General features: G+C 35.1%; 1 protein-coding gene across 3 annotated transcripts in view; it reads left to right on the forward strand.

Moving 5' to 3' along the window:
* Dop (drop out) overlaps nt 1-19372 on the forward strand; it is an 82042-nt gene that overhangs the window by 49871 nt on the left and 12799 nt on the right. For all 3 annotated transcript variants that reach the window (XM_064219221.1, XM_064219222.1, XM_026638276.2), the window contains exons 4-11: nt 3382-3515; nt 9471-9546; nt 14668-14768; nt 15735-15860; nt 16926-17051; nt 17337-17418; nt 17751-17855; nt 18489-18653. In XM_064219221.1, coding sequence (XP_064075291.1) covers nt 3382-3515; nt 9471-9546; nt 14668-14768; nt 15735-15860; nt 16926-17051; nt 17337-17418; nt 17751-17855; nt 18489-18653 — 915 coding nt within the window. The remainder of the gene's footprint in view (nt 1-3381; nt 3516-9470; nt 9547-14667; nt 14769-15734; nt 15861-16925; nt 17052-17336; nt 17419-17750; nt 17856-18488; nt 18654-19372) is intronic.

A 19372-nucleotide genomic window follows, 5' to 3' on the forward strand; every position in this document is an offset into this window, starting at 1 on the left:
CGAAATCATCGGTTAAGATGCACGCGTTCTAACCACTGGGCCATCTCGGCTTTACATTATTATAGATTAATTTGAACTTGTGTTTTCTAGAAATATCTTTAGAAATTGTCTTTGTTAAGTCGTAGTGTTCGAGTTGTGTGAGGTACGGAATCTTAAAAAAAAGGGTATTTTAGTGAATTATAAATCAGATATATTCAAAGGAAATTTATTGCTCACTGAATACTTGAATACTTTCACTAGATGCCCTTTAGTGTTTTTAATTGCTTTTCCCCCTCAATTTAAAATCCAAAACACCTTGAAATTGTTTTGATTGTCCTGTCTGTGTATATATCTTTATCTTTTATAATTATATATCTCGGTTGAATGTTAAAAAAGTTTAGAAGTTGAAACATTAATTTCAGACATACATACAAATAATAATTATTATATATTAATATAGATAGATGTACAATATTATAATAATAGTAAAAAAATATTCTATTGTGTAAGGCCGTTGTGGTTGTGGTGGCCGTATATTGATCATATCCGGCCCAGTTAAACGATATTGACCCTGTAACGGTTCAGACAGGACAGGTCTAAGCTGTTATCACAAATGTTTATTGTTACGATATGATAACGAATAATTATTCCTATATTAATGATTAAGAAATTTTTTTTTTTTCTATGTTAGTTAAAGTTCACTTGGTTCCAACTTGGTGACCACCTCGTCAGTATCTCACAGCAATATTTGGTATTGTTATGTTACGGTTTGAAAGACGTTTGAGCCAGTGTAACTATAGGAGAGACATAACATCTTAGTTGCCAAAGTTGGCGCATTGGCGATGTAACTATTGGTTAATATATCTTACAGCACCAATGGGTGTTGGTGACCACTTATCATCAGTTGGCTCATTTGTAAGTCCACCTACAAATATCATAAAACGTTACGAAATCATTCACGGTAAATATTCTTAATATGAGCCGAGATGGCCCAGTGGTTAGAACGCGTGCATCTTAACCGATGATTTCGGGTTCAAGTCCAGGCAGGCACCACTGAATTTTCATGTGCTTAATTTGTGTTTATAATTCATCTCGTGCTCGGCGGTTAAGGAAAACATCTTGAGGAAACCTGCATGTGTCTAATTTCAACGAAATTCTGCCACATGTGTATTCCACCAACCCGCATTGGAGCAGCGTGGTGGAATATGCTCCAAACCTTCTCCTCAAAAGGAGAGGAGGCCTTAGCCCAGCAGTGGGAAATTTACAGGCTGCTAATGTATGTATGTTAAATTCTTAATATAATAAATATGTACGAGATAAGACAAAAAATACGTTATATTTCCATTTCAAAACAATCGAGAATCTCCAAAAATATTAGTCACGAACGCTTATCGAACACGACGATAAGTCGCAGTTAAAATTTCGTTTACTTCGATAAAATACCTAAAGAACAGTGACTCTAAAAGTTCGTCTATTTGTGTTCAGTGCTAATAGGCCAACCTGTTGCTCCCTTCATTAGAACCGAGTGGGCTGTTGACAATCACTACACACTCAGGCCTAGAGGTGAAGGCTGAAGATAAGACTGACACAGAATTTCCCCACATTCGAGCAACTGTTGAATATTAAAGTGTCAACGAACTGGATGGATATCTACCTAATGATGTTATGAGTTTTTTTACTAGCGATGTAATGAGTATAGAACAAAGTTGACTATTTGTAGTAGAATATATGCTGCAGATTTTGAAAGTTTGAGTTCGGGTTGAGCCCATCAAAAAGTTACTAGGTTTTTTGGGAACGCTCCGAACTCTTTAAGTTGGCAGTGTGTGAACTCTAGTGCTACGGAGATCATCTAAACGGTTTTGGTCATATAGGGTTATGAGAGTAAAGTAATAGAGTGTGCATTTGTGTTTGCGCAAACACTTATGCAGTTGGCAAGGCTCTTTTAATAATGGTCGCTGTGGCTGAAATCGAATCGGAATCGGATGAAATAGACACAAGTTTGTGTATTTTTCGTATGTGACGAAGTATCTTTTTATAGTCACGGTAAGCACTGCTTTCGGAATATTACAGATCTCTTGTTATGTTAATGTTTATATTTATTTATTTGTTAATATATTGCTGTACATTTTGAATATTGAAATTACTTTTATGTTCGGCCACAACAACCATAACGCGGTTGATGATATGCAAATATCTAGGCGGAAATGCTGATACGCCATCTGATGGATCATCATTGCCCACAGACATTGGCGCTGTAAGAAATATATATATGTCATAAAAATAATGACGTCAAGAAATTCCAATATGTTAACCAATTCTAATGTTTATATTTAGAACAAAACATTTTTATATTATATTAGCTGTGCGCGCGACTTCGTGAGCGTTTGAATTTAACAAAAAAGTCATCGTTGTAGCCTAAGTTAATCCTTATTGCATCAGCTTTCTGTCAGTTAAAATCCCGTCAAAATCGGTCCAGCCTTTCCAGAGATTAGCCGGAACAAACATACAGACAGACAGACAAAAATAATAAAAAATGTTATTTTGGTATATGTACCGTGTGTATATCAATATGCATTTAGTTAAAAGCGGATATTTTAATATTACAAACATTCACTCAAATTTTATTATATGTATAGATTTTATATGTGATCACGTCATAGTAATGCAATTCTATATTTTTTTAAGTTGCGTGGTGAAGATTTGGCGACAGACAGAGCAAATTCCACATGTATCTTACAAATCGTATCCATACTTTTAACGTGTTATATTAAGTTATAATATATTTAAATACGAACTTCTTTTTTACGAGGAAAATATGAATGAAATTGTTTTGCCTAAATTCAACCTTTACAAAAATAATGAAGCTTTCTGGTTTGAAACACAAGCAGCATACGATGCCAAGAATTGTTAATAGCGATTGTACTTTTAAACGATTCTACGCTCAAATGAATTTCCATGCGAATGGCAGACGGCGTTCGAAAGCAAAGGTCGTTGAAATTATCGTTTTATAAACACAATAACGTACTATTATCGAATCGTGTTTGTTTTGAAACATTGATTAGGTTGAATGTTTGCTTTCGAAATTGATAAAAAAATCATTAAATACGTTTAAAGTTAACTTTTATAAAGGCTTTTGCTTACTTTCGCGTTTAACTATGATAAATATTTTCAGTACTCAGTTTTGGTACTGATGACAAAACAAACGAGAATATTATTTTATATTTAATAAATAAAATCTTTTAAATTTCTTAGGTTTAGATGCTAATACATATACGCATAGAACTGATTTCATATCTACGATTTTTTTTATTATGTCTGTGCTCCCACCGCTTTACCGCTCAGCTTGCTGAGTGTGCTGTGTTTCTGTGTCTTCAAGTGGTATCAAAGGTTTTTTTTTTCTAGGTGGGCTCTGGTCGCTGCAGCTCTCCGGGCACAGGGCCGCTTTCCCCAGCGGAAGGGCCGCGCTGGCATGCTCACCATGCACACCCTCTGCATCACGCTTTGCTATCATCAAGCGTAAAGCGCGGCAAAGAGCTGTAAGTAACATAAGTATATAGTTTCTTATTGGTTCGCTTCCAAAGTATTTTGTGAGACCTTCAACTATATTTTGTTATATATACTGACGATCTTTCTAAACTGTTTCTGTTGGTCAACGCAAAGGAAATAAATCTGGTTTAAAAGAGTTAAATAAATATTATTAAAAAAGACCTGTAACGTGTGTATAGGTGTGTACTGGCAACGTTAGATATTTGAACATGGAAAATTAATACGACGCAAGCAAGTTGACTATTTTGACAATGTATTTGTCATAATCGCCCATTATCTCCCTTAAGTGCGGATGGATGAAGTAAACTGCATCAATATTGATTTAGATATGTAATCGATTAAAACTATTTTTTTATAAACATACATGTACGTATATCGATTATGAATTTTATAACGAGTAAATCTGAGAAAGTTTCAAGTGATCGGTATAACATTCGTTATCTATCGACGTTTTATTTATTTAATATTTATCGATATCTCATAATATTATAAGGTGAATATCGATACTGAATATGTCGATTCCAATCGACTTATCTTATAGGTTTACGGCAGTGTCGGTTAAGTAATCGATTAATCGGATAAAAATATACTCGTTGTTCTATTTAAGATCGTTGAATTATTTAATCAACACGTACAGGTAAATCGATATATTAATATTTTGTTTTTTTAATTAAAATTGCAACGTTGCTTTATCGACTAGCTTATACGGCGGATGAGGATCCAATCCCTGGGACAACCTTTTAAAGTTATTCCTTTTCCAGGCTTGATGACGCTGTCTTTTATATCTTACTTACTACAACAACTCAAAACAGAAGGCGTGTTTTTTTATTTGGTATGCAATAATTGAGCCGAGATGGCCCAATGGTTAGAACGCGTGCATCTTAACCGATGATTTCGAGTTCAAACCCAGGCAGGCACCACTGAATTATCATGTGCTTAATTAAAATTCATCTCGTGCTCGGCGGTGAAGGAAAACATCGTGACGAAACTTGCATGTGTCTAATTTCAACGAAATTCTGCCACATGTGTATTCCACCAACCCGCATCGGAGCAGAGTGGTGGAGTATGCTCCAAACCTTCTCCTCAAAGGGAGAGGAGGTCTTAGCCCAGCAGTGGGAAAGTTTATAGGCTGCTAATGTATGCAATAAAGTCGTAACAGAGCTATTAGTATGTATAATAAGAAGGTTAAAAATAACACATTTATTGTACCTGCTAACTTTTACTTGGGAACGTAATCTTGTGTTGATTGTATGAGTCGGATCAAATTCTGCCACAGGTGGTGTAGATAAATTGGTGTAAATAAGTTCCAAACCGTCTTCTTCTTCAAAAGGATATATTTGCATAGCTGTGGAATATTAAGTAGCTGTTACGTTATTGTATTATTATACTGTTTCCGCAAATATAAACAGCTATAAGTCCGTATTATTTATTGAACGTAATAACCATAATTTGTCGCAGTTTAAGAACCAAAGTATATGCAAATGAAATACCGGCTTAAATTCCGAAGTTATAAAAACAGGTGACACCAGGATTAATCGAACACGTAATACGGTTCACTGACCAACGAGACAGCCTTATTGATATAATATACATATATATTATATGTACCATCGAACAGAACTAAAAGTCTCAGATCGGTCAAATATTACTCAACTCGTTTAAGCGAAGTTTTTACGTTTAGCAAAAAAACATCTTGTCACGACCCAGCGTCAATATAAAAAAGGATGCCTCTTAGATCACTCGACTATAACTTGATCGACTGACAGAGCATCGAACAAGGTGTCTTTATTTGATATCGATCGTATCAAAGTTTACTTCGTGCAGGCCCCTCTGGGAAGGTACCAACCCCTCATCATATATTCTTCCGCCAAACAAGACAACGATACAGAGTAATACTTAATATTATTGTGTTCCTAGTAGAGTGTAACTACAGGCACAGAGGACATATAATCTCAGTTCCCATGGCTGGTGGCGCAATGACATTGTGGCCAATGCAACTGGCCACTATGCGTGCTGGTGCCGGTTTGAAGAATTATAATCGTAGACCATGCACAAGGTTGTTTATTTGCGTTGGTGTAGTGTTTCTGAAACACTCATTGTTTTTTTTTTTTTAAATATTTTTATACTTCATTTGGATGCCGATGTTGAATTCGGAATGCCTGTAATATATATATTTTTTTAATATTCGGTGGCCGTACTTTATACGAAACGTTTATGTCAACATTAATTTATGATCCCGAACGATTTTAATCGCTCGATCGTCTGACGCATACTAATTACATAAACTCCGATTACACGCATATTTGTCTCCAATTAGGTTAATCTTGATAATTTGCCACGGACTGTTATTTATATATACGACTCGAATGTTTATAATGTATGTTTTCGAAGTGTTTTCTTGACATTTATCTTGGCCTGAGGTCACCCACAATTAGGATTTTCACTAATAATTTTTTCATGCACGACATTGACGAGGCTTGTTGTCAAGAACTTGAAATCATTGAAATTGATTTTCATTATACTTGACCAAATTTAAAAGATTATCTATTGTAGTCGTCGCAATTAATATTATTGTGTATGCGATTCTGTTTGATAATAAATAATTAACATGTGGATAGAGACGTCCAATTAGGTTTGTTTGTTCACAATTTCAACTAAGGATCTTTTGTCAAAACTGATGATATCTCTTTTAAATGTTTTTGTTAAATAGGGATAGCAAGTATTTTATTCTCACGTACGTAAGAATGCCATAGATTAGAAAGAGATAGCAATGTTATTAATCTTGTCAGTTCAGTTTAACTCGAGATTGTGTGCAACATAATATTTTGTACGGGGTAAGAAAAGGTTCGTCACCTTAAGATCTATTTTTGTGTGCTCAGTATGAGCGATAACCTGCTTTACCGATTGAGTATGACATATTGCGTCGCAATGTCATTATAAGTCACATCTAGCAAAGAGTATAATAGCGTTTAAAAGCTCATAAGTCCTTCGTAAATGCTCGTGTACCATCGGAGATTAGGACATTGTCTTGTCTCTTATAAAAGAGTGCGTAGTAGTAATCCTACTTCCTACTAATATTATAAACGCGAAAGTTTGTGTGTATAGATCTGGCTCATTTCTCTGAGGTATGGATGGATGTTTGTTACTCTTTCACGTAAAAAATACTGAACGGATTTGGATAAAATTTGGCACACAGATAGAATATGTACTGGAATAACATATAGGACACTTTTTATCCCGGGAAAACATAAAATCTCTCGGGAACGCGGGTGAAAGTATGGACGTAGTAATACATACCACAGGACGGAAGTAGTAAATAAAATAGTAAAAATAAATATGGTAAAATTTATTCATTTAAACAAATCTTATTTATTTTATTAAAAACGAGTATATCCGCCATTCATATCAATCACAGCTTGTAGTCGCTGTCGCAGTGATCCAACAAGGCGAGAGTATATGTCGATTCCTCTGAAGCCCTCCCAGACACTTCGGCAATGTTCTACGACAGCTGCTTTGGTTCTATCGTTATTATTTATCCACCGCAGCACCATCAAACCCCATAGATTTTCGATAGGGTATATCCGCCGCTTTTGCAGGCCAAGGAATCACCACCACTTCCCGGTGCCGATGGAACCACCCATCACACGTCACGTCATTACATTAACCGTCACTTAAAATAACGGCCGATTAATATTACAAGCGTTTTTATTCTAAGATTGCAAGATATTGCAAGAAAATATATGACAATGACAGACTTTGACAATTGACAATTAAGATATCATATCTACAATATAATTTAAATCTTGTAATGACTAATTAGGCCATAAAAAAGTTTTTATTTTGATATGACACTAGACGTTGTCCAAAGATGTTACACTATTTTGAACCAAGTTATCATACTATGTTAGTTTAATTTTATATGCAGTTGTCTGCTTAGTGCTTTAGATCCAAAAGGTACTAAGAGTTTACTACTTGACAAAGGAATGAATTTGAAAATTGACGAAGGTTTTCTTACTCTTACTGTACATATTCAATTCGATTAGCTAATGGTTCTACTATGTTATGCACAACATATAGTTATTTATTTTCAGCGACTTACAATACTAATATCCACTTTAATTTTACTTCTAAAATTTCGATATCTATTTCTACTACTTTGACGACCTCCGTGGTCGAATAGTGTGTACACCGGTTATCATGGGTACGCCACTCCGAGGCCCCGGGTTCGATTCCCGGCCGAGTCGATGTAGAAAAAGTTCATCAGTTTTCTATGTTGTCTTGGGTCTGGGTGTTTGTGGTACCGCCGTTACTTCTGATTTTCCATAACACAAGTGCTTTAGCTACTTACATTGGGATCAGAGTAATGTATGTGATGTTGTCCAATATATATGTATTATTATTATTATTATATTAGGGAATATTATAGCTTATTCCATATGTAGGCTAATGACGTCATAACAATTCAAGGTCAAAATTGTTTATATTTATTCCTTCTATTGGAATAGATAGTAGATAATAGAAAGGCAGATTTGAAATAACTCTTTTGACAAATCGTTATAGAAATTCCACGATCTATAAAATTATTATCATCATAGTATTCCATATATAACCTTTTATCAAAAATATCCTAAGTTCCTTTTTTTAAACATACTACATAACTCCCTGTTTTTTTATAATAATATGACCGCTTCGTTAGTCTGGTGACTGGTTCTTAAGAGGCCAAATCCGAGGCTCTGGGTTCGAACCTCGGATTCCTAGTTTTAAATCTGAAATTTTGCATAATTTTTGAATTTTATTTGTTTTAGATACCGAGATTAATTAAGAACTTGTTACGTAATCATGTTTGTAATAAGTTTATCATATATCTTTCGTGGAAAAACTTTAGAAAAGCTAAAGCGCCAAAATGATATATATTGTTAGATTATATATACGATATTGAGGCTTAGTAAATTATTATTAAACGTCATTTTCCAAAAGTACAATTTTGTCGTTTAAGCCTTTATTCCTTTTCCCTGTTATGTATATTATAGTATTACGTTGTTGTAAATATTATATTTGAGTATTATGTCGTTTAAGTTATAAGCTAATATGTAATTTCATTGCGTTTTATGTTACTGTTTACATTACATAATTTATTTATTTATTATTTTATGTCTGTGCCAATCAGAAATAAGGACATGTGAGTATTTACAATAATCTTATCAAAGATTACCTTCGTTGCTGTAGAATTGAATTGTAGCAGACTTAATTTATTATGTGTATTTTTAGAACGAAGAAATATTTTGTAACAAATGTGCTTAGGTAAGATTATGTTCAACTCGTTTGTACAAATTGACTGAATTTTTTCTCTGTTTATTTATTTATTTTAAGGTGTCAGGCGAATAATTCCATCTGATGGTAAATGGTCACGATCGCCTGTAGACACTGACATTATAAAGTTTAAACTACTTACAAGGTCAATTCATCGCCGGCCTCATGATCTACTCGTAAGATGTTGTATTCTTGTGGCAGTTTATTTTCTAAACTACACTTATTTCATAGTACTTAAAAATTTGCTATCTCTGTCTCACGTGTAAAGCTAAAAAGAGAAAGCAAGTCTTTTAGTTTAGATATTGTAAACAACGAAGGTTCTTATGTATGTGTATACATTTATCGATTTTATTAGTCCAGTGCCAATGGCAATTTTATTTGTGATTCAGTATGAAGGGCGATTGAGCTACTGGCACGAGGGATGTATTGTCTCGATAATACGTTGGCCATATTTAAGTTTTGTGTGCATAAAATAAGGAAATAGACGGATTGAAGTTTGTTTTCTGTTTCTTTGAGATATTTTATTACGTGCGGCTGTTGATATTTGGAAATTAATAGGTAGTTGTTAATAGGTGGAATGTTTTATTTATTTTTAAAGAGTTTTACCTTTTATTTGATTCAATTCTTTATTTCAGAGACGGTCGGCGATGGTCGGTGGCATCTCTCCCATCGTCCGGATACGGTACCACGCCAGGCAGTTCGAGTCTTTCAGTAAGTTTTTTTGCATGATAATTAATTCGATTTAAAAATCACTAATTTGGTCACTATTAAATTAAACATTCAACCACATGAAGTTCTAAGCCAAGATCCGGTTTCGAAGGACCAACTATTTCTTAATCTCCTTTTCGTTTGGGCTTCTATTATCTCAGACTGGGTCTTGTAATAAAGTGAAAATACTATTGCTATTGATTTGAAACGATTGATTCTACTACACACCATCAACGCACCATTCAAGTCTTAAATCTTATAGACCTATTGAAGTGAAAGCTAAGGAGAGGGTAGAATATATTTTCTATATAACAAAAACAAATATAATTTTAATGCAAAATAATTAATATATGCGTTTAGGACAACTTTGATTATACTATGAAACAATATCTTTACCAATGATCGCGTGTTCAATAACATATTTCGTAGTATATCAGGTGTCGATCTTCAAATAAATGAACTCACTCGATGATAGGTAGGTACTTCTCACTCATTACTAATTCTATCGCTAACACAGGGTTTTTATTGTGCTCCAGTTGTAAGATAATTGAGCCATTGTAACCGACACAAGGGGCATAACATCTTAGTCCCCAAGGTTGGTGCCCTATTGGTGATGTATGGAGTGGTTAATATTTCTTACGGCGTCAATGTTTACAGTCATTTGCTCCTCCGCCGACCTGTTTCATAAAACAAATACAGCTGGTATATCCGTAATACCAAGGAGTGGTTCCTACTAATCATAAAATGTAGTCATGTATTAATCATCATCAATAAAAGGAAACGTCGAGTGAAACTTAATATAAAGTAATCAATGAAGAATCATGACATCATTCATTGTCAGATAAAATAAGTGATAATGCCCAGTGTGTTTATTTTTATCTAATACTCAATGCACATACAACGTTGTAACCTTTAAACGAGCGAGCGTATTGTGTATATTTTTTTTATGTTTTAATGGAAGGCGGAATAGTCACAACTGCCCTAAATATTAAGATTAATCGTTCCTCAACTTAAATGTTAAATCCCTAGCCTGCAGTTACACTGGCTCACTCACCATTCAGACGAGAACACAACATTTGCTATTGCTAGAATATATGATGAGTGGCTGGTACATACCCAATTGATACAAATCCCTAAGTCGAAGCTTGAAAGGTCACGAGATTCTATATTCGGAAATAGTGTAGCTTTGTATTTCAAATCAAATCAAAATATACTTTATTCAAGTAGGCTTTTATAAGCGCTTTTGAATCGCCATTTAACAATCTATATTAAGTGAACCTACCACCGGAATGTAGATTCTACCGAGAAGAACCGGCAAGAAACTCAATATTTACTCTTTTTCAACATTTAAAAATACAGTCACGTTAGTTAAATACAATTATATATGTATATAATATATCCAGCCTGAAAGTCAACAAGTATTAGCTCCACAATGTTTATCATATAAATAATCTTGTATTGAATAATAGACTTTTTTTATTAATGTTTTTTTTCAAATGTTTTGAATTTATACATCGGCAAAGTTAAAATACTCTTGATTTTATTTTTGCTTATTCGTTCCTGCTTAACGAAATTAAATGTTATTTCCTTGTTTTCGTAGTTTGGCATACTAAGGTCTTAATATTAAATATTACTTATATGAGATATAATTAAATCGCTAGTTGCGTGGCTGCTCGTGTGCATGTCACAGAATTATAATTGCTTTCGGAAGTGTAAGTTTGAGTAATTTACTTGGAATTCTAAATCAAGTAATTAAATCATGCTCATCGTTGTGACCTTATTTCGATTAATTTACCTGTCTAAATAATCTAGGTATATTCATAACATTTAATAGTTAATACTTCGAATTCGGTTTTTAACTTTTTTTTTTAATTAATTATTTTTGAATATATGAAATATCTGAGTTAGGAAAACTACTATCGTAAAGACGTGTTGAAGTAGTGAAGTAACAGACTGTAAATGACCCGCTGCTGGTTTAAGGCGTCCCCTTTTGAGGAGGTTGTTCCACTACGATACTCTACCGTTTGGTCGTGGGGACAGATTTTCATAACACACGTGCAAGTTTTTCGATGTATTCCTTCATCGCAAATCATTGATGATTCATAAATATAAATTAAGCACGCAAAAAAATGCGTATTGAAATAATTATTATTTATGGATTCGTTCTTAAAGACGTCTGGTTTCTTACATAACTTTGAATGTACCTAATATATACGTATGTGATAACAATCAAATAAATTACTTGGTGGCAGGGCTTTGTGGAAATCCGTCTGGTTAGGTACCACCCACTCTGCAGGTATTCTGCCACCAAGCAGAAATGCCTGGTGTTGTTGTGTTCCGGTTTGGCGGGGGTGTGAGCCAGAGTAACTACTAGCATACGGGACATAACATCTTAGTTCCCAACGTTGGTGGCGCATTGGCGATGTAAGTAATGGTTAATATTTCAAACAGCGCCAAAGTCTACCGACCGCTTAACATCTTGTGGCACATTTACCGCCTAACAATTACACAAAAAGGAATAGAAAATCGTAGCGTTAAAAATAATTGACATATGTCATAAATAAAATTCAATAATATGCTGTTGTGTTCGGATACTTGTATCACAAGTAATATTAATGTTACTACCGGGTTTACCATAAGGATGAAGCTTAGGGGAAAGATAAAGGGATTAGTGTAGAAAAGTATCACAAGGGCGATTAGTCACTACTCATTAGTCACCTAACAAACAAAACATAGTTTTTTAGGGTTCTGTACTTCAAGAAGGTAAAAAGGAGCTCTTATAAGATCACTTCTTTATCCTTCTGTCTGTTTGTTTATCTGTATGTAAATAAAAAGTACCAAAACAATGAAAATATATTGCCGTTTGTGTTGCATTTTCACATACATGAGTAGTTTATTCACTTATTACAAAAAAAGTGCGTGTTAATTGCATATTAAAATAGTTTTATCTTAATTTAGAACAATGAGAACCGAGATGGCCCATATCACGTGAATGTTGACACCACTGAACTTTAATGTGCCTAGTTTGTTTTGAATAATTCATCTTGTGTTCAGCGATGAAAGAAACCTGCACATGTCAGAAGAAAATTATCCACTTATATCTGCTCCTAAAAATGCGAGGAGGTCTAAGCCCAGCAATGGGACATTTACCTTTATAAGTTATGACTCATTCTTAATAATATTATTTAAAAAAAAAATATATGATATGCACGTGTTAGATTTCTTTATAGAGAGTTAATACATTATGTCAGGATATTTTAAGAATAATTTCTATTTCTTTATTATTTTATTATATTTTAAGGTTATAAGACAATAAAAGATTATATATGAAAAACAAATATTTATTTAGCCATTATAATAGCTGTAGTAAACGTAATATTGTATCAATTAATAATTGCAAGAAAACCAATTACCTTAATCAAAATCTTAATTTATTCAAGTAGGCTTTTACAAGCACTTTTGAATCGTCATTTAACAAGCTATTTAAAGTAAAGCTACCATCGGTTCGGAATGTAGGTTCTACCGAGAAGAACCGGCAAGAAACTCAGTAGTTACTCTTTTTCAATATCCAAAAATACAGTCATTTTAATTAAATACAATTATACTAACTTTGTATATTGATAATTGCAAAAACACAATTCATATATTCATCAATAATTTAACAAGCAATAACAATTATATTATATCACAAAATTATATCGTACCTTAAATGTTAGCAGCAGCTTGCTGGTCCAGGATCAAGTGCAAAGTAAACGTAAAGTGTTCTGTACCGAGCTTCCATCACTTATATAAGACTCACTACAAATCACGTGACTCACAATATTGAACAGAAAAGTCAAAGTACCCTCTTATTTAATATCAATGTTATCAACACAATTCAAAAATAACTTAAATTAAATTATTGTTATTACAGAATTGATTAAAACATACAATACATAGTGTAAGCCTTGTTTGTAATTGTCTAATTATTTATTTATTTCTTACTTAATCTGACACACTCATAAAACACCGTCTTAGTATTTGTAATATAAAAATATAGTTATTATTATTACCGTTTCACTTTGTAATTTATGTTACCGAGATGTCGGATAAAATTGTTTTATATTTCAGATTTCAACTGCATTTAAATGTGTATAACGATTTTAGCTCTTAACACGTTTTACTAAAGACGATATTAATACGTATACCCTTATTGTTAGCTTTGAAAGTCGTCCAAGTCATCAGCATAGCTACGTTATTCCTTACACATTAGCTACTTGAATTAGATCTTAATTTATCGTGCATTTTTTATTTATACAAATGTAAACATGCCTGTAGCCTGTCCAATCACAATAGGACAAAAGTGTAATACACAACATTTGACATCGATTTGACGCGATATCATTGGTCGAGAGCTTGTATAATCTATGATATTCATTATGATATTCATTATGAATTTGCGAATAAATTTCGTTTTGAAATTCGAACGAAGCTGTTATCGGAACTTCGGAAGTACAAAGTTGATATACGTAATGAAGTTGAACAGTGTTCCATTGTAAATAAAGATATGTTAATCAAGAACTGTAGTGCATAATATATATATATATATATATATATATATATAGTTATTAGTAAATCGCATGGAATACGAAAATCTAAGGTTTTTTATTTATGTAATAGGTACGTGGACCGGTAAATGGGCCACCTGATGGTAAGCGGTCACCGCCGCCCTTAGACATTGACGCTGTAAGAAATAACAACCATTCCTTACATCGCACCAATGCACAGTCAACCGTGGGAGCTAAGATATTACGTCCGTTGTGCCTGTAGTTGCACTGGCTTACTCACCCAGTGCTGTTGGGCGGTAGAATATCTGATCGTACCCGCTGGGCTTGCACAAAGTCCTACCACCAAGTTTGTTTATCTTCATTCCTGCTTCGATTGAAATAGGTTGTATGCAGTTGTATGTTATCTTTTAATGGGTATTTAGTTAGATATGATGTATGATGTATATATTATATAGATGTATGCCAAAATATTAAAATGTTTACGATCAAAGAGTTTTAATTTCACCGCTGCTGATCGATGTTTTTTTACAAGATTTGTTTCTGAAGTTTTATTATTTGTTCATTTCCTGTGTTGCAGTCGCAATGTTCGTCGCAGGAGCGGCTGCTGGCCGCGCAGGTGACGTGCGAACCCCCGCGCGCCCCTTGTCCGCATTGCCACCACCATCAGAACTCACTCAAGTAAATATTTACAAATCGTATACAATGCTGAAGTCTCGGCTGTATGTCATTAATACCTTCGCCTTTGCCTTTCTTCTAAAAGAGTAAAAGAAATAAAATAAAGAAAAAATTTAAGTAAAATTCATTATAATAAATTGTCTAGCTGTTAGACTGAATATGTTATTCCAAATGGCGCATTATTCTGTGAGAAATTTGCTTATTAAATATTTGCTAACATTAAAAAAAAATCTATGTCAGTTCTACTTTAAGGAACTATATTTTACTACTTTGTATGTCTGTCTGTCTCTCGATATTTGTCAACTTGTTGTAAGTTTAAGAAAAAGAATGGACAACTATTAGTGAACCATCTAACTAAGTATGTATTTAGTATATATATATATATGTCACATAATACTATACATACATATTAAATTACCTTTTTCATAGTATTCATCTATTATTTATATATTGAGATAGTGTCACTCGCAAAACGTCAGAAACGCAGAAATAGTGGCTAATTATTGCCACTATCAATAGCGGCAATCATTAGCCACTATTTTACCTTTTGACAGTGTATTTAGATATAATCGTTTAAATATTATTCCGTTTAGAAAGATTGCAACATAATCAGCCTGTAAATTTCCCACTGCTGGGCTAAGGCCTCCTCTCCCGTTGAGGAGAAGGTATGGAGCATATTACACCACGCTGCTCCAATGCGGGTTGGTGGAATACACATGTGGCAGAATTTCGTTGAAATTAAACACATGCAGGTTTCCTCACGATGTTTTCCTTCACCGCTGAGCACGAGATGAATTATAAACACAAATTAAGCACATGAAAATTCAGTGGTGCCTGCCTGGGTTTGAACCCGAAATCATCGGTTAAGATGCACGCGTTCTAACCACTGGGCCATCTCGGCTCTTTGATTGATTGAGATTGCAACACTAGTTTTAATTTAATAAATGATGTTGGTATTCTATCTTGCAGCAGTTCACAAGGCAGCGGCATGAACTGGGCGTCGCTTTCGGACAGCGGTGGAAGTGGACACGCGGCGAGAGCTCCTTCTCCCTCCCCTCGAGCCTTGCCCCGGAGAGTAAGGAGTCGAAGTCTCAGGTATTAAGGCGTAATTGTGCACGAAAATGATCTTTTAGTCGGTATTTTTATGGAAGGGTATCCAAAAGTTTAGCCATAATAGCTCCTGCTCTAAACGAACAAGACTATCTGTTAATGAGTTTTCGCGTTCTTGCGTTTATCATTTATCTTTGGCTCGACAGTGAAGGAACGCGTGACATTTGTACTCCCAACTCTTTCCGTACTGTACTCGTACTCCAGAGCTTATGGTAGAATATGTTTCAGACCGATTTCAAAAGAGAAGAGGCATCTACAAATTGGTGTGTCATTTGCTTAACTTACATATTTGCTCTTTGGCCTCTAATGGCCTTGTAATAAGTAATTGAACGACACAAACTTGCCAACCAATCCAAGTTCAAAGAAGGGTGTGTAGTGTATATATGGGTAATAACGAGGCGTTTTCAGTGTCCATAAAATTGACCTAATTGAAGCTATTAGGAATTTGTAAGGTTTAAGTATTTCTCACATCGTTTAGCGATACTTTTAAATAAAAAATACAATAGTCTATGAGTTCTGAAAAACGTTTTAGAGTTTTTTTTGGACTTTTTAACAATTAATCTTGCTTCAGGTACTGTTAGTGAAAAGCTCAGATTTTAAGTTTTTTTTCTTTAATATATTTGAGTGGCGATGACAACACCTCACTGACAAGTTGACAACATTTTTTTTTTATTTTTTTTTATGGCATTGATTGGCGGACGAGCTTATGGGCCACCTGATGGTAAGTGGTCACCACCGCCCATAGACAAAGGCGCTGTAAGAAATATTAACCATTCCTTACATCACCTATGCGCCACCAACATTGGGAACTAAGATGTTATGTCCCTTGTGCCTGTGATTACACTGGCTCACTCACCCTTCTAACCGGAACACAACAATACAGAGTACTGTTATTTGGCGGTAGAATATCTGATGAGTGAGTGGTACCTACCCAGACGGGCTTGCACAAAGCCCTACCACCAAGAATGTGTCTTTGAAGTTACAAATGCTGTTGCTATAGTAGTCGTAGTAAAATTTTATAAAAGTGTTATAAGTATGTTTTCGTTGCAGTTCTCCGTCCCGATCTCCGGGCGGCGGGAGCGGGGGATCAGAAGGTTCGAAGGACGACGCGGTCTCGGCTATGTCGTCTCTCTTCGCGTCGCGGTTCCCGGCTGCACAAAGGGCTATGGATGATAAGTTCGTCTTGTATTTCTGTTATCAAAATTCATCTGATTTTGTTAAATTTGTTTAGGGAAAACTTACACAGGTTCCTGTAATACAAGATATTTCCTTAAACTTAGTATACGATACTGTTATAAAGGTGATTTAACTGTTTATGTCCGCTTTCAAATCAAATCAAATCAAAAATACTTTATTGAAGTAGGCAAACGTATAAAGGTAGACAAACTATTTAAAGTAAAGTTACCACCGGTTCGAAAGTTTTTATTATAATATATTTTAATTGATGTACTTTGCTTTCAGATTAAGATCACTCATCGAGGAGCTGACGGAATTGGATAAAAAACCAGATCGTAATCCGATCGAACGATTCGTCCAGAGACAGGTGATTGTATTATACTGTGTCCGGAGAGTGCTTGCATTTAGCGTGGGGGTTAGCCTTATCAGGGTAAAGCGAGAATGACTCTCGGCTTAATTTGGACCCCAATATATCACTATAGTCACAACTATTATATATTTAAATGATGTTTTTTTTCGTCGCTGGAATTGAATCCTGTACGACTTTGATTTTTTCAGTCTTACCAAAGTCCAGTAGCATACAATTGTTTTTCCCCCTGAAGTCCCTAGAGCGATTGCTACCTTCACTGTACCCAAATAAACCGTGTGTGCGCATGCGCAACTTGAACGGTCAGTTCTAATTATTTATTTTTTCTTAAGGTATTGGAAATGGCGCGAGATTGCCTTCATAAATCAGAATCGAAGCAAGTGACGAGTAGCTATTTTTACGATATGGCGGACAGTTTGGATCGTTTGTTATGTGAGGTAATTTAATAATAATTCATACTAATATTACAGTTTTATTCCCAGGTAATAATAACTATTGTTTTATGATGCCTACAAGTACTATTGCTTTGGAAACCTGTTTTGTATGCTTAAGGAGATAAAGTGTATTTTGCCAGTCTAATTTGTCAAATTTGTATCGGCATCTGAACATTATGCGTCAAGTTTTCAAAAGAGAAGCTATCTTTTAAGAGTGGGTAGATGTCATATCTACCCTTGTGTCAGAACACTCCGCTTCGATTAAAACAATTTCATTAGAAATAAACCTGAATAATATACTGGTTCGAAATTAGCAATTAGTAACTTGCTACAAAATTAGTTCTAAGTATTTTTTTGTACGGTGTCGACGTGGTGTGTATTAAAATATATATATGTGTATAACAAGTTGTCGCACGCAGGTTCGCCCGTGTTTTAGGGGTTGCTCGTCAGGTGATCGACATAAAAAGTAGCCTATATCCTTCCTTGGGATTCAAGCTTATTTCATACCAAATTTCATCAAATTCGGTTTAGTATTTTCGCATTTATAATATTAGTATAGATAAGTCATGCCGAACTTATTAATGTCGGTATTTGTTGTATGTTATGTTGATTAATTAATATTCCAACTCGTTTCAGACAAGAGATAAGTCGGCTGAAGCGGGTGCCCAAGTGGCCCCCCTGGTCACCCGACTGACTCTTGCAATGGCGCGACCAGCTCGGCTCCTCGAGTGCTTGGAGTTCGATCCCGAGCGTTTCTACAGGTTGTTGGAAGCGGCCGAAGGACACGCGAGACATTTACAGGTAGAAATAAACCATCATTTATAAATAATTTAAATACAATACAATTATTAAACGAGTGATATGATTGTTGATTCGAGACCGTATTTAATTATTTTATATTTTTGTCGTTTGAGGTCAGAGATAGCGTTGGCATCAACTATTGTCTATGGAAACAAGATGGCGTTGTTTTCTAGTTGTGTATTTTAATTACAGTCGCGTAGCGTCAGCTATGAATCGGTTTACACATTACATTGCCGTTATGGGACCTATAAAGGCACGCGTAGATTCGCGGATAGGCGTCGCAGTCTACACCTAGCCAGATAATCGATAGGTCCTGCCCTTCAAGGCTGCCGAGGCGTCGAGAGCAGATATCATCTCTGACGTAAACGCACACCCCAGCTCGTGGTACAAAGGAATGTTCCAATTTGTACCCGGGGTAAGAAAGAAATTTCGTATCGGCTGGAGGTGATATCTGGGTCTCGGTAAGAAACAGCAAGGCCGGCTTCGCCGTCTCAAGGTGAAAGTGAACGGCGTTCAAGTTGGAGTTGAGTCCCCTTATGTTGCAGAAGTCCACAGTGAGGGTGGTAGGGGGTGGTAGGGGTTACCTTATGATGCCTGCTCCGCTTGCCCCGAACAGTGGCGAGCGCAGAATTGCCCCTTTCCCAGAATTCGGAGGGCAGCCTGGGCATCCCTGCTCAGGTGGTGTACGTCCTGAGCATGGATGCCCAGAGAGGGATTCT

The sequence above is a fragment of the Vanessa tameamea genome, chromosome 26 (genome assembly GCF_037043105.1).
Source record: "Vanessa tameamea isolate UH-Manoa-2023 chromosome 26, ilVanTame1 primary haplotype, whole genome shotgun sequence".
Lineage (NCBI taxonomy): Eukaryota > Metazoa > Arthropoda > Insecta > Lepidoptera > Nymphalidae > Vanessa > Vanessa tameamea.